At 38.4% G+C, this 16,593-nt stretch overlaps 1 protein-coding gene and 1 long non-coding RNA gene across 2 annotated transcripts in view; one reads left to right on the top strand and one right to left on the bottom strand.

Annotated features, from left to right (window-relative positions):
* Positions 1-16,316, bottom strand: part of LOC136240439 (uncharacterized) — a 69,412-nt gene extending 53,096 nt beyond the window's left edge. Inside the window, exons 1-4 of the mRNA XM_066031424.1 lie at positions 16,127-16,316; positions 2,581-2,901; positions 2,185-2,526; positions 1,478-2,134 (exon numbers count right to left, since the gene is read on the bottom strand). Coding sequence (XP_065887496.1) covers positions 1,478-2,134; positions 2,185-2,526; positions 2,581-2,901; positions 16,127-16,205 — 1,399 coding nt within the window. The 5' untranslated portion in view covers positions 16,206-16,316. The remainder of the gene's footprint in view (positions 1-1,477; positions 2,135-2,184; positions 2,527-2,580; positions 2,902-16,126) is intronic.
* Positions 5,424-7,148, top strand: LOC136241206 (uncharacterized). The gene is made up of 2 exons (XR_010694213.1): positions 5,424-5,571; positions 6,635-7,148. It is a non-coding gene; the product is annotated as an uncharacterized lncRNA (long non-coding RNA).
* Positions 16,317-16,593: the final 277 nt, after the last annotated feature.

The following is a 16,593-nucleotide window of genomic DNA, read 5'->3' as shown; positions in this document are numbered from 1 at the left end:
AAGCAACGAAAATTTTTTAACAATGAATTATGTAACTTTATTAATTCTATACAGCCTTTTTTGTATATAAGAGAAGCAGAATGACAAGAAGCAAACTGAAGTGTGGTGTCTCTGTTCTATGGAGGCTGCACCCCAGATTCAGATGTTGTCCATCACAAATCAAGCAATGGACTGGAGAGGAATTGCTGTAGTTAGAAGCTTATTCCATACAACTTGTGCATATATACTTCATTTAATGTGTCCTGTAGTAGCTGCCTTGCTTGAGCTGTCTATTACGGAATGGCATCATTACTAATGTGCAGCAAAATAGATAAAGACAGCTCTCTTTCTCCTAGGATGAGGGAGGCCTTTGTTTTTAAAAGACTGCAGCAAAAACATATATATGCTTGACACACCAATGGCCAAGCCTCGATCCAGGTGGTCAGAAAGCAGGTAACTGAATTTATTCAACTTCTCAAATATTACATTGGTAAAAAATTTTTGCATAATTAATTTTTGTCGGATGCTAGCTTTGATGAAATATGTTTAATGGATAAATATAGAAATATGGTAGTTGATTATTTGAGGATAATTGCTGCTTACTGTTGCCTAGTCTGTGGTTTATATATAGCTGTTTGTGCTACAGTAATCTAAGCTGCTGCATTTACAGTATGTGAGTGGTAGCTGTTTGAAAATTGTAATTGACAGTTACTCTAGCAAGGGGGCATGATATGGTCTAAAGTTAACATCATGTGGACATTAATGGAGTTTGAATATGCTCCTTAGCAATGTGAAAATGGCTGTGTATCTATAGAATATTCATAAAACATCTACAATTGTGAATAAATCAGCATAATGTCTATGAGGTTATAATGCCATAGCATAACATATGTAGTGTGTACAATTGAGATACTCTAATAGAACAGTCGCTCAAATAGAACAGTCGTACTAATAGAATGTTCATTAACAAATATATTTGCATTAAAATATAAATTAAATATCTGTGTAAATGCTATTCCTCTAGGGACCTGTGAGAACGCTAAAAAATCTGGTGAATACAGAGCCAGAATCTGTAACTAAACTCTGTGGAGTAATAAAACTCTGACCCAGTGATGACTTCGTCTCACAATCTAGGCATGTGCCAAAGTACAAATATAAACACTACAATTTTGTTCTCTTATATTACCATGCTATTCCTGATGAGATGAACACAAGGTAGGGTAAAGCAATCCCTAAAGCCAGCCACTGGCTGTCTTTGGAGCTTTATACATACAACAAGAAGTGATATCTATATCAAACAGCCATGCTGTGAAAAAGAGTGTATCAAATGCCAGGGAAAAAGCCGAAAATGGTGGCTAAGAAATAGCTGATGCAATGATGCTAATGGCTATCATTTTAAATGATTAGATTATATATGACTATACAAATTATGAGAAGATTGATTTTGATAACCAATGTTTATGTTTGTGCACAAATGGCAATTCATAGAAGCGTTTACCTGCTGAACAAACAACACCAGCATCTTCAAAGTGAGCACAATTGTGGGCTCCCCATCCATTATTTGAACAGTCTTCTATTCTTGTCTCATTTCCTATACACTCTACATTGTCCAACCAAATGGTACCTGTTCCCTGTCCAAAGCTGGCACGGCTTGTAGCTTGTAAGGCACGTCCAAATCCAAGTTGCCTACAAATCACATGAGCATCCTCAATATCCCAGAGGTCATCACAGATTGTTCCCCATGTTCCACCATACAGTACTTCAACTCTTCCCTCTAGCTCACTGTTTCCACCAACGAGTCTGATTTCAGTTGGTGGTGGTGGAGTAGTACTATTGCGACATCTCACAGACACATCTTCCCTGTGCTGACAGTTGTTAACAGCATATCCATTGAAGGTGCAGTTTCCAAGGCAATTGTCATCAGCTGCACACTGTACATTATCCATCCAAATGGTTCCAGTACCTTCACCAAAGTGGGCATTGTAGTAGTATGTCACTGCTCCAGAATAACCGAGTTGTATACAGACAGTGTTAGATTCTTCTTGACCCCACAAATCATCACAAACAGTTCCCCAAGTGTTGTTATAGTACACTTCTACTCTACCCTCATACTGGTCACTTCCACCAACAAGACGTACTGGAGGACAGCTAGGTACTGTAAATGTACACAATTACTATATATTTAAACAGACATTTTATGCATACTTAAGCATTCGGCTGAGGCATCTTCAAAGTGTCCACAATTATGGCTGCCAATTTGATTACCACCACAAGTAAAAAGATCGGGTTCAGTTCCAAGACAGCTTAAATTATCTAGCCAAATTGGTCCAGTTCCTTGACCATATCTAGCAAATTGTGGAGCAGCCACAGCATCAGGATATCCAAGTTGACGGCACACCACTCTAGCATCGGTTATTCCCCAGAGGTCATCGCAGACAGTACCCCACTGTGCATTGTCAAATCCACCAGTACTGTTGGTGTAAACTTCTACACGACCTGTATGCTCGTTGGGCCCATTAACCAATCTCACTGGATGGACGGGTATGTCTACAAAAGTTATTCATTCTTTAAAATCATATTTACAAGTGAAACACTTCTTACTTGTGCACTGAACACCAGCATCTTCTGAATGAATACAGTTGTGTGTTCCAATTCCATTGTGAGGACACTGATCAAGTCGAGACTCAGTTCCATTACAGTGTACATCGTCAAGCCAAATTGGTCCCGTTCCCTGTCCAAACTGTGATGTACGATATGCAAACACTGCACGCAGAAAGCCAAGCTGTCGACACACAACAGTGGCATCATTTAGATCCCAGAAATCATCACAAACTGTGCCCCATTCTCCATAAAAGATTTCTACACGACCTTCATTGTCAGAAGAACCACCAACCAAACGAAGTGTACCATTACTTGTTGTACCTATGTATACACAAATAACATAGTAAAATGAGTAAAGTGATTTAATATTACCTGTTGTTGTTAATAAGCTAGTAGGTATATTATGTATAACAAAGTGTTAAAACAAAGGGGAACAATGTGATTTTATTAACTCCATACTTTTAGTGTATGTATTAGGAGAGTTACAAAGTTGTGGGTCAAATTGATATGTGAAGTGATGATCTTCCTTAGTATATAGAAATCTTGGAATGGAATGGGAATGGATGGCTATCATTTGACTTATTGGTTTAAAAGTGCATGCAGCTTCCCAAACCTATAGGCACTACTCTCAATTAATTTGTAAGCCTTTTCATGCTCCAACAGTTGGACTTTTAAATATGTTTAGCTAGATGATTTCCATCTTTCACAATTAGCAACCTAGCTAGTCTATAGCCTATGCTATTCAATTCACAGATTTTCAATGCAGGTCCCTGGTGGAATGACACCTATGAATTTTTAGCTAGCTACTTCTCTTCTATTAAAGTGTTTCAATTATTTTAGTGCAAGGATCTAACAATGCTGTAAAGAAGCATTGTTCTGTAAAATCTTTTGCTTGACAGCAACCTCCTTTATCTAGTTTCGTCCTCGCAGACCCATTCTCCGGGGTGGTACTTATCGATTAGAGATTATAAGCGCCCCCTCCGAAAGGGTCTGGTGAAATGCCCATACCTTTTTTGTCTGAGAAATCGCCAACTCTGGCGAATGATAATTGGTGTTTAATACTTACACAAGATTTTACAAAAGGCGACGATTAAATAGTATTTATCATTTTATGGCTGCGCAGTACAGACTTTACAAAAGCAAAGCTTACCTCAAATCGTCACCTCTTGTGTAGTTATTAAACACCAATTATCACTCGCCAGAGTTGGCGATTTCTCAGACAAAAAAGGTACCGTACGCAAGGAAATTTTGACGTCAAAAAAATTTGACGAATTGGTTTAATTCGTCAAATTTAAATTCGTCAAATGTTTATAAGCGCCCTTAAAAGTACAGGTTTTGCCTACAACTTCATTTTCGTCAACATTTTATTCGTCAAATCTGCTGAAGTCTGAATTCGTCAATTTTTTTTGACATCAAAATTTCCTTGCGTATGGTATGGGCATTTCACCAGACCCTTTCGGAGGGGGCGCTTATGATCTCTAATCGATAAGCGCCACCCCGGAGAATGGGTCTGCGAGGACGAGACTATCCTTTATCAGACATTTTCTGGTTCCTGTCCCATTGCCAAAACCTCAAACTAGGTCAATTTGGCAGAATCAAAGTAACAACTAGTAATTATAATAATAAACCAAGTACAGGAAAAATCAAACTAGCTAGCACCACTAATGACTAATAGCTACACTACCATACTTTAGGTTTTGATGTGGACTTCAATTGTGGTCTACCTCCATTTTAAAGTCTATCTCTTGCCCACTGTTCCATCACCCCTTGTGATGTTACTTCGCTTTTCCGACTGGTCAAACTTTCTAATTTAGTTGGAAACTACATGCAGCTACAAGTACTGGAAATGGTCTAAAACGTAATAAATAATTGATGTGCATCTTGTGTAAATTTCATACTCATGCTCTTCCCTTGGAAGGTTATCACGGCTTAAATTCTGTAAAACCGTATAGCTAACTATCTTAATGTGCTGATTTCAATCATTTTCCTTCAATCTAGCTAGCAATAAATTACATGTAAGACCATACACATATTAAAAAGTTTTAGTTGTTTTCTTGCAGTATATAATAGAAAAAGATAAGTAAAATGAGACCCAAAAACTGGCCATAGTCCAGCATTGAGCTTATACAATTACACCCTTTCTAGGTATTTGTCCCGTTTCACTTTAGGATATTTAGCTCAAAGATTTTCGCTTAGGCTCCTAGGCTATGGGTAAACACCTCGAACAGGCTCTGCCTTCTGTGTACACCCTCCAGTGCCTAACTGGTAAAGTAGATAATAACAACAACATTTCCCTACTTAGGTGGCCTCCCCAAAGTTGGCTCCGAGCGTGGCGCTTGGCCGGAATCTGGGTGGCCTGCGGATCAAGTCACGATGGGGTTGGCTTTTTTTCACCCTTTCTAGGTATTTGTCCCGTTTCACTTTAGGATATTTAGCTCAAAGATTTTCGCTTAGGCTCCTAGGCTATGGGTAAACACCTCGAACAGGCTCTGCCCTCTGTGTACACCCTCCAGTGCCTAACTGGTAAAGTAGATAATAATAACAAAAAGAAGTTATATCTCTGCCAACACAGCCAGTTGTGTAAAAAGAATGCACCCCCTCTCCCCATAAAAGGTAGCGACTAAGAAATGGCTGTAATGATGCTAATTCCAATCATTTTAATACACCCATTTTCATAGCTTGGCTGTTGTGGTATAGATCTATAGAAGCAGAAAAGCATCTGTCCATCTGACCATAGATAATATACGTAATAAAGGATTGGCAACGCGCATAGCAACTAATAGACAATCCTCGTTACGGTCGCGTGACTTATTATGTAACTTATGCGCGTCTATTGTCATAGATACGGCTACCCGACATGAATGCTCCGCTTTATCGTTCCCAGTGCTGTTATTTCGCTATTCAGTAATAGAGAGGAACTACTCATGTAACCAGTATCGATCGTAGTGAGCTATCAATCAGCGGATTTTGGGCGCGGCAGCAACCGGCTTGGTGAGTCGTGGAGTCTTACCGTTTCACATGAGCATCGAATCCTATCAAGGATTCGATGCGCTTCATAATAAGGATGGACTATGTAAACCAGGATTTAAGTCGATTGTATGCTTGTTTAGGGCTTCAGCAGCAAATACCTTATGTATCCAGTGGCAATGTTTTTTTTTTTAATGGAGAGCTCGAGATGAATATTGTATGTATATAGGGAATTTGCTTCCCCAGTAAACGCCAGGTACCCATTGATGTTGCTGTGACAGCTCACCAGGTCCCCAACTGTATACAGCTGGAGCAATGTGAACAAAGTTTTTTGCTCAAGGAAACACTAAATTTGCAAAACCAGAAACCAAACCTGGAACCTTTCAATTACCAGGCTAGTGCTCTAGCCACTTGGCTATGCTGCCTCACTGTCCTTGTCTCAACTTAGTGGTCATTGTGCAACTTTGGGTTCTGCGACCTCTCCCTGTGAGATCTATATAGTCCTTGCACAAGACTCTAGTGCCTGAGTGGTGCACAGGCATCCCAGTGTTGGTTTTTTGGGTGGAAATAGGTACAAGTGCCGGCTTAGGCTGTGTGTATGTGTGTGGTGGAGGATAAGAGTTCACTGAACACTCCATTCTGTTTTTGTCGTGTTGTTCACATGTGTGTTGTATTGCGTGGGTGACTAGGGTCACCAATGCCAGGGGTCAGTCACTCAGAAAATCCTTGAAATTCAGCTATCTTAATAATGCATGTGCTGTTGACAACTGTTACTGTGTGCTATGACCTTAACAACTAAATAGTGCAGTAAGCGAATTTCAATGGTGAGGTTTCTTTTATATCTAGGGCTAATTGTTTGTAGGAAACCATACCAAGGGGGCCATATTTACATGAAAGATCTCGCAATGGCTGTTGTTTTAGGTATGAGGAAAGTATCCGAAAAAAGTAATCGTTTTGACAAATTTCTGAACTTTGATCAACAAAATTTCACTGAGTGACAGACCTCTCAACCAACATCTCTAAATTGTGTAATGTTCAGGGATTTCAAGTGTTTGTTAGAATTTCAATAATATAAATCTTTATCTAGGTTTTACTTGGATTTCACACTTATATTAATGCACAAAATGGAGTAGCCGACAGCCTCAATGGAGATGCAGGTGTGCTTTGCACAGATCAATTAATGGAACATCCATCGGTCATTTATCTAGCTAACTCCAAGCCATCCTGGACCTGGAAGCCTCACTGATTTTGTGTTATTCCAGAGTTCAGAATTTAAGATTTCTTTTGAGATTGTGTGTGAGAGTCCCATGTCATTTGTGACTCTGAGGGTTGTGATGTTGCTGCTGTTTTATCTGATATCAATACTACTACTAGTGCTTGAATGCAATGATTGCAACAGTCATAATTACCTTGACTGCTATACACTGGGATGTGGGACCTACTGGCAAATGTTCTACAGGTGTACAGTGGAATCTCAGTTATCCAAACCTGTATGCCAAAATTGAATACTCTATTAGAGTAGTGAGTGTTCTATTAGAGAAGTTATTTTTCATACTTTGTAACTGAGTAACATTGTGTAAAGAGATTTTGTACAAACTTCAGTTATCAGGTATCTGAGCTGCAGGTGGTGCATAGGAGTTCAGATAACTAGTATAATATGTGTCCATTGTTTATATCAATTATTATAACAAAGTGAACTAGCTAGACTTAGTTTCCAGCACTTGAAGGGAATGTCTATGTTTTGTGACAAAACACAAGGATGTCACTTGATATCCAGTGGATGGTATTTGCTGTAAGCTGCTACATTTATAGATATGCTCATCATTCCCTGTCTAAGCTTGAAGTCACGATACACTACTCTTTACCACCAACAGCTCCTTCATGTTGATAATATGCTTTGTTCCACTACACCTTTTATATCCCATTTTCACATACTTTGATGGCTAATGCCACATCTGAATTTGAGCTCATGCATATTTGCATAACACCACCATAACATTGAGCTCTCTTGTGCTGAATAGTAACTTGATGTTTCTCCTCATGGTACCACGACAAAACTCCAAAACCCAGCACAATGAAACAGCTTCAAACCATAGTTTGGGTAAGTGGTACGCTTACACAAAACAAAGCATGACACTCTACTAATGGTTACGATTAATTCTTTATACATTGTTCGGAAAAAAGCACTTTAGTTTCCTTGTTAAAACTCCAAAACTGTGAAAAGCCATGAAGCAGTGGGCCTTATCTTTCGCTGGGTTAAAACTGACAGTGCGTTTCACTATTTTATTACATCAGATACTCACCTTAGTAGTTGTACGTTCGTTTGAAGTAAGCTTTACGTCTTTACTCAGTAGTACCCTGCTACGATACAAGGAATGAAGCAGCCTAGTGCGTTTAGAAACGGGTGAGAGGGCGCGTTAACTGGATGACGAACCGTAACGAGGATTGTACGTGACGTCACTACAGGTTTAATAGGCGCGTTGCCAATCCTTTATTACGTGTATTATCTATGATCTGACCGTCACGCCGCTTGAATCTACACAATTTGTGCTGATATAATGAAGCACTCATCATCCGGCTACTCTAACGAGTTCACGCGTGCTTCCGTTCGTTCTCTACAACGCGTAGAAGGCCAAGGTGTAGAGAAAACTTGAACAACATTCCTTTGAAAAACACAGCACATGTATACTGTTTAAGTGGTAGAACGCCTGACTAGCGTGTAAAAGCGCTAGAGGTCGTGGGTTCGAATCCACGTGTTGGCAGATTTTTTCTTTCTACACAGTGCCTTTTTGTGCACACCTTTTTAAAACACGACTTTTAGCTAATCGTATCTTGGCATGCAAAGCACGTATCGAGGCGGGACTTCAGCGAAATTAAACACCCATCATCTGGCAACTCGGGTGTTGCAGGCCTGCCAACCTGGAAAGTAAAAAAATCTTGAGATTTCTGCACCTTTATTGTAGTATTGCAGTGTGTAGTAAAAAAAAACTGGTAGATGCTATGCTGAGACCAAAAAAAAAAAAAAAAAAAAAAAAAGGTCTCGACTTTTCTCAAAAACCGTGAGATTCGATCTGCTGCCCTTGAGCAGGGTAGTGAAACCGTGAGAGTTGGCAGGCCTGGTGTTGTTGTAGCAAATCAATTGAAGTGCTTTTGTTCGCTCTGAGTAGGGCGATGAAGACACTGGTATAGGCCTGTAGGGAAGGATCACTGAAAAGTTGAGCTACATTCCTGTCAAAACCACAGATAAACAACTGTGGTGATTTGATGCACCTTTTTGTTCTTCATCTAACCGTTACGCTCAGATTTTCAGCACTGGCTCTTAACTGCCTCACATCACAGGGACTCTTATGGCACTAGCTTGGGGATAGCTAGGGCAGGTGAATTGCCAACATATTTGTCCATTTGTGTGTTGGTCCAGTGTGTTGTATTTTAGAGTAGGTAAAAGCATCTTTCCAGAATATCTAGATCTTTGTTTTAATCACATAGGTGTGCAAAATTGTTTGTTCAGATTTACTTCATTACTGCTGTGGCAGCTTGCATGATTGGACAGATACTGACTGTGCATCTGAAAAATGATAATACTGGGACCATGCAGATACCATAGTATATGCTGAGAAACTGCGTCTGATCTGGCACAAATGTTTCACTATAATCCAGTGTACGTACTTTCACTCTAAAGGATTATACATTACCTGAGTTTTTGTATAGCAAGAGGTATATGTGTCACTGCAACATCAGAAGTGAAAGTTCATAGCTAGTATAGGATAAGTTCTGAGCCTTTGCTTTCCATGCAGTAACTATGATTGCAAATTGCATTGGCTTTATGCCCAAGTTCATTTCTCTTTGTGACAGTTGGTAAAGTAAACATCATGTAGAAACTGAAACTGTACCATGTGTATACCACCTGTAATGTAGGTATACTGTATATACAGTTGCCTTAGCTTGCATACAGTTTAACTAATTAGCCTTGCATGCTCGATATTTCTCTATATGTACTGCATAAGGATCATGTACTTCACTATCAACATGCATGCTACACAGCAAATATAGAACACTAATATTTATGCTTGGTTCCCATTATTGTTGCATTAGTTGTCTTGCATGTAAAGCAGTAAAGGTTTTGTTTGTTCTTTACAGCACGTTGAAGTCATGGGTAGGGAAGACGCACTGAATAATTAGGCTACATTCCTGTCAAAACCACAAACAATAAATTTTAGTGTTTTGCATCATTAATTTCAGCACGACGGCATAAGGAAACTTCATGCTCTGTAAAAATGTGACATCACCATGTACTCTACATAGCTATACACGAGCAGTGCCAGTGTTTAATGCTTGGTCCCTCTTCCTGGTATTAAAATGTTTAATGTGGAGATGGTCCTGCACGTAGGGCAGGTACCATGCAATGCTAGTATAGTAATATACAGTGTTGGGCAAGTTACTTAACTAGTTACATATTACATATTACTTGCAACTGAACTATTTAGTTACAGTTACATATTACTCATAAAATAAAGAAACTATAATAATATTACATATTATATTACTTTGTGTCCACAGCCTTAAGTTGTCATGTGTGAAACTACCACTTTATCACTTGACATGATTGTGTTGTTGGACAATGTGCAAATCTTGGTCATAAGTAAGAAGCTGGTGAATAAGTTTCATTCAGTAGGCTTCGTTACTTCGTTGTGGTTAGGCATTACTCAGAGGATAACTAACGATATTAGTAACTTCGTTACTTATAGTAATAATATTACATAATATTAGACTCGTTACAGTAACTATATTACTTAGGTAACACATTACATTTGTAAGTAAAGTAACTTGAGTTATATTACCTGTTTTTATAGCGTATTTCGTTATATTACTTAGCTACCACAAAAGTAATAATATTATGTAATGCGTGACTTATGTAACACGTTACTCCCAACACTGGTAATATACCTGTACTTATTGACGAAAAATGGATACAGCACGGAGGGAGTATGAATCACAAAATTTATACAGAGATGCATACAGGGTAAAACATGAGCTAATGAGAAACAGCCTCCAGACTATCCCCTCTTGGCGCACCCCATGACAAAACCATACAGGAAATTAAAAAGCCTCTTAATTCTGCACTTACATGCAATTCTGCATGTGAAAGACATTAAATCTATTTAGCATTTATGCATTTGTAAAATCTAATGGTGGACATGGTTAAATAAACACCAAAAGAAGTCTGAAGATAGAGTTAAAAATTGTATAGTTCAGATTCTCTCTATGCTAAAGATAATGAAACCACACTTTGGTCATTAATAGCTAATGAACATGTACAGGTATATTATATATAAATTGGGCATTGCTTACTTGTAGTAATAAATAATGTCTAAAAACTAGTACATTTCTCCAAACTTTGGGATAAATCATACCATTGGCTATAACTCTCATTCCATTAATAGTATTATACATAGTTCAGTGGTGGATACAGAGGGGGGAGGGGGGGTCACAGGGGACACGTTCCCCACCCTTCCCTTAAAAAATTGCATACAAGATCAAGATACTCTAATAAAGTAGTCACAGTGTTGATGAGGCAGTGTATATGTAGCTTAACTATGAAGTTATGAATAAGGATATGAATAAGGATCTTTATATACTTTATAGTAAAGACGGTTGGTAAAGAACAACCATTATTGCTGTTACCTTTTTTTGTTCTTCAGCAAAGTGCACCCCCCTTTCCAAACTCTGGATCCACCCCTGTAGTTGATGATTGGAGGATAATTGTTGCTAAGTGTTGCCTAGTTTGCAGTATATATATAGCTGTTTGTGCTACAATAATCTAAGCTGCTGGATTTTTAGGATGTGATTGGTAACTGTCTGAAAATTGTAATTGATAGTTACATGGGGACAAGGGGACATGATATGGTCTAAAGTTAGTGTCATGTGGATGTTAATGGAGTTTGAATATTAAATGGCTGTGTGATAGAATATTTATTATAATGGTTGTGAATAAATCGGCATACCACCTATGAAGTTACAATGCAAAAGCATAGTTTGTGTAGTGATGCACAATTGAGATACTGTAATAGAATAGACACTCAAATAGTACATTCATCCTAACAGAACACTGATGCACTTGATAATTATAAATGCACTTGCATTAAAAATAAACTAAATATCTGTGTAAATGCTGTTCCCCTAGGGACCTATGAGAAGCTATAGAAAATCTTTAATTACAGAATCAGAGTTTTGCAACTAAAACTCTATGGAACGCAGACCCAGTGATACTTCATCTCACAATCTACAGACATGTGCCAAAGTACAAATATAAACACAGTATTATTCTCTTATCTCACCATGCTATTTCTTAAGAGAAAAAAACAAGGTAGGGTAAAGCAAGCCCTAAAATGTTGGAGTTTTCTATATACCCAAAAATTTCAGTTAAAACTGTGAAATCAAAGGTAGTGGCCAAGAAGTAGCTGCAACGATGTTAATGACTATCATTTTAAATGATTAGACTAGAACTTCTTATTTTCGCTCACTTTTAAAAAGAAACAGAACTTGTGCATGTCTAATTCAACTTGCATAGCAGTTTGTTGTCACAGTGAACCACTTGATAGAATAACTTGAAAACTTGGAGTAACCATCGTAGTAGGGATATTTTGTAGAATCAGGTAAATGCCTATAGAATAATAGTGAGAAAACCAACCATGTGTAACAGATGGCTGGTCTGGTTTCATGAATAAAAAACAATTTGCCGTCACACCTACCTGAAATCCCTACAGTGTGACTTGTCACATAGCTACTTGTCTTTGATAGCTGAGCGCCTGTGTGACTTGTTAAATAGTTAAGAGTCATTTGTTTGTGCTATCTAAGTTGACTTTTTATTTAGCTGAGCACCCTGAGTAGGCTAATTGTATTGCTTATTTCTCTAATGACTTGTTATATAACAGTAACTGAATGCTCTAACAGAGTGACTGCCTTAAAACAGTACGTCAAACCATTACACATAGTAGACTTTCACATTGTAACTCAGTGATTTTTATCTGATTTCCTCTCAAAACTACTGAAAGGCTAACTACCTGTCTTCAGGCAAGTGTAACTCGATAATGGCTAAGGCTACACAGCAGAAACATGCCAAATTCCTGTTTGCTAGTAGTTATGTCAATGTAACCACAGACGGAAGGCCTCATCTTGGAGTAGCTATTGGGCCTACTACTTACTTTACTCAGATAATCTCAACTTGGGTGCAAGGATTAAAACTGTTATTATCGTTTGCTGTCACCAAACTCCATGCAGCTTACTCTGCCTTTACTAATCAGCAAATGGTTATTCATAGTTTGTACTATACTCAATGTTGATGACCTTTTTCAGCCACATGAGGAATGCATTTAACACATCTCAGTCATTCATGCAGCAACCAGACACTAACCTCCTGGTGATTTAGAAAGAGATTTGTTCACCTGAATTGGTGGCATGGGTGGGTATTATCAATCCTATCAGAATGTGTTCTTTAGTTTTCTGCCTCCAATAAGGTTACTAAGCCTTTACAATCCCTTCTTTTAAGTATCTTTTCAAGTTATATTTAAGGTGAACAATTTTCCATAAAAGATTATCGCTTAAAATTCTCCACAACGTATTCCAACAAAGCCAATTTACTGGAAGGAGCCAGTTCTTACCGAAAAAATGCCATGAGGTTGAAGTTGAACTGCATTTACAACCAGTCACAGATAAGCAGTTCATCTTAGCTTCTTTTGGTGATAAAAACCTGTAAATATTTTTAATCCACATGCTCCAAGTAATCATACCACCAATGCCAAGGCCATTTACAGAAAGAGTAAGAAACGTTTATATTTGTGAAGTTGATCAAAGTTCCTCTAATTTTTACCACCCACAGGAAGCATGGCCAATGAAGCAACAATTTTTTTACAAGTGCCTTCCCTTAATCCTTGTTATCGGATAAGTGGTACACAAATTATGCTGCTGTGATGGGATGGGTATGGTGCTGTCTGTCCTTTCCTCTTCAGCTGAGATCAGCAATTTGGTGTTTAAGAGGATCTAGATTCTCAAAGGGCAGCTTTTGACGGTGATTGATTGATGATCATTAACCTCTCAACAATTGGCAAAGCCGTTCTTCATTGTTGGAGTAACAAAACACATACAGTTACAAGGACAATTAAGTAAGCAGGATAACACAATTTCTACAAAGCAAACACAAGTACAAGAACAATTACAAATAACAAAGATTAAGTTTACAGATACAAGGACAATTAAGTAAGTAGGGCAACACACACAAAGCAAAGGCAAGAACAATAATATCAAAGATTAAGTTATAGATTTGATAGTACAAGTGTTCTAGCACTAACACAGAAATCGATGTGTGTGCTAATTTCCTTTAGTTCTGATGGAAAAGAATTCCATGTTTGAATGGCTTGATGTCTAAAACTTTTTGAGTAAAGGACAGCTGACGACAGGTGGAATTTGCAAAGTACACTGAAGTTTAGGTAGTGTGAATCGTGTGATTTCCAAATATTGAAAAGTGGAATACCTCTAACACAGGTGTACTGACTGTACATAGCACAGATGCAGAGGAATTCAACAAGTTGGGATAATCTCATCCAGTGAAAGTAGGCGTATTATATACTCTGTAATATGGTCAAATTTATGGAGGCTGAAAATTATTTGAACGTGGTACGATTCTGGAATATGTTGCATGTACCCCTGGTGATGATGTGCCCCAAACTGGAAGAGCATAGTTTAAATGCAACAAAACAAAACAAGTGACTCCATAAGAAGCTTAATAAGCTCTGCAGCAAGCACTCACTGGTTAGCACTGATTTGTTGGGAACAGCACCATACAGGTTGAGACTAGACTGACGGCTTTTGAGTAGCTAACTGCTGTATATTAATGTTCGTTATTTTTTTGTAATGCTGTCTTCATCTTTTTATTATACTATTGTGCCATTGTTTGTTAATCTTTTTGCTGGTGCTGTGGCAACGTCGCTTATGCCCGACAAGTGCCTTTTGGCATTCGTGCATCAGAAAGATAAAGAAGAGACTAACAAAAAAAAGGATTTTGAAAAGCAATACACTCATTGTGGACTTAATTTGTTTTCCTTTGTGTCCCATTCCTTTTTTCTGATAGTCCAAGGTGTCGATTCGTAGTAGCTTACATTTGTAGATGGGAATCGTCTGTAGAGAGAGTAAACCATCATTAAGATGTTCAAACATACAATTGCATAATATGCAACTGTATACTGACATGCAAAAAGGACAGCACAGGCATGGCAAGGAAACTATAAAAATGAAATAAACAAATAAAGCTACAGTAGCTACAACACACACACACACACACACACACATACACACACACACAAACAAATTAAACGTTCCAATCAATACAATTACGCGTCAGTAAAAAAATAATTCGCTAAGAACGAATGATTGCTTTATGTGCAGCATAATCTAGTATAGCTCTACAAATTGCTGTGGGCTGTTGAACTACATTTTGTAGGGCTCGAATGGAGTCTGATAGATAATGACCCAAGCAACCAATTTCAATAGTGGAGTACTCAGAAACATAGCTAGCCTAGGTGCCAGACTTGCGTTCAGAATCACGAGCAGCATGGAGGTGTTCTAGCTACAGAGTTAATTGGATGGGTGATTTGGATTGACTGCAGAAGTGATTTTCCTACTGCTTTGTGACATGGGCTGAAACATGGGTGAAAGCAAAATGCAATGGCTATTTCACTTTCAAGTTATTATAATTGATAGGCTGGGGCACACGTCAGACAAAAACATGAACCCTGTCGTCACGTTCACCAGTCATAATAATATTGCACAAACAAGTATAAGGAAAATGAGAGAAATGGGATCATATAGACACATAAAAAAAGAATAAAAAGAAAAGGAGGTCATGTGAGCAGCTAATTCAGTGATACATTGCTGGAGAGTGATTATTTGCTAAAAAATATTTCGTACTAGATAGCTTGCATTTAATAGCTACAGAGTGGAACTCCCCTTTTTAAAAAGTCTGGGCCTTCCCTTGCTACATGCACCCATAGACTGAATTAGGGATTAAATGACCACTATCTATCTACAGGTGTTTCTTACTTTTCCTATTATCTTATATACTTGTACCTACAAAGTCAAAGAGTATGACATTCTCACTATTAAAGTGAGCGTTATTAAAATTCTCGTACAATAACAATCGATTAGTGGGCGTGGCTTGAAGTCTACAGATAGCAATTGGCAAGGATTCGTGCAAACACACGAACTAAAAGAATACTGCGTGGCCCACAGGACTAGCCCATGACGCATTATTACACTTCCACATTGTTAAGCTAATAAAATCATTTTGTGATCCAATCCGGTCATCTCTAAAACGGGTCAGACCCAGATGGTTGATTTAAAAAAAGTCAGACCCACTGGATGCGGATCCGTGACCCGGATGGCCCCACCCGGTTCCTTTTCACTTGGCTGTTTTGGTATAAATTTCTACTTTTTATTTAAGAGGCGAACACACTGAATAGCTAGCTAGCTAAATGACGAATTAAACTGAAAACATAAAACCAGAACAAAATCACTGAGTCAAACTTACTTTGTGCGTCAGTGCTGCTGACAAGAATTGCGAAAACAACAAGAATAGGTAAGGAGGCAGCACACCCCTTTTCTTGCATTCTGCTTGCGAGCTTTGTATACATCACAGAAGAGCAGAATGTCGGCTGGGTTGCCGGCTCCGTGAGACTGAAAACTGGCTGCTACTCAGTCTGAAGGGATTTCAAATCACGTTGAGTATGTTTTCGCACCCTCGCGTTGCATTTCGCACCCTCGCGTTGCACAGACTTGCGCGAAAACGAGAAGTCACATGTCAGTCAAGATTTTGGCCAATCACATCGCTTCTTTTTGAGAACTTTAAACCTAAATTACCGCATGTGACATCCGGTTTGTCGCACAAGATTCTGAGAATCGTGAAATCTGTACAATAGTGACAGGAAGTCACCAATAATATGACCCGTGGCTTTCAAAGTATAGACTATGGATCACGTTTTCGGTGTTCGGTTTCGT

Source organism: Dysidea avara, chromosome 12, assembly GCF_963678975.1.
Source record: "Dysidea avara chromosome 12, odDysAvar1.4, whole genome shotgun sequence".
Classification (NCBI taxonomy): domain Eukaryota; kingdom Metazoa; phylum Porifera; class Demospongiae; order Dictyoceratida; family Dysideidae; genus Dysidea; species Dysidea avara.
The sequence above is the reverse complement of the archived record's forward strand: the minus strand, read 5'-3'. Positions and strand labels throughout refer to the sequence as shown.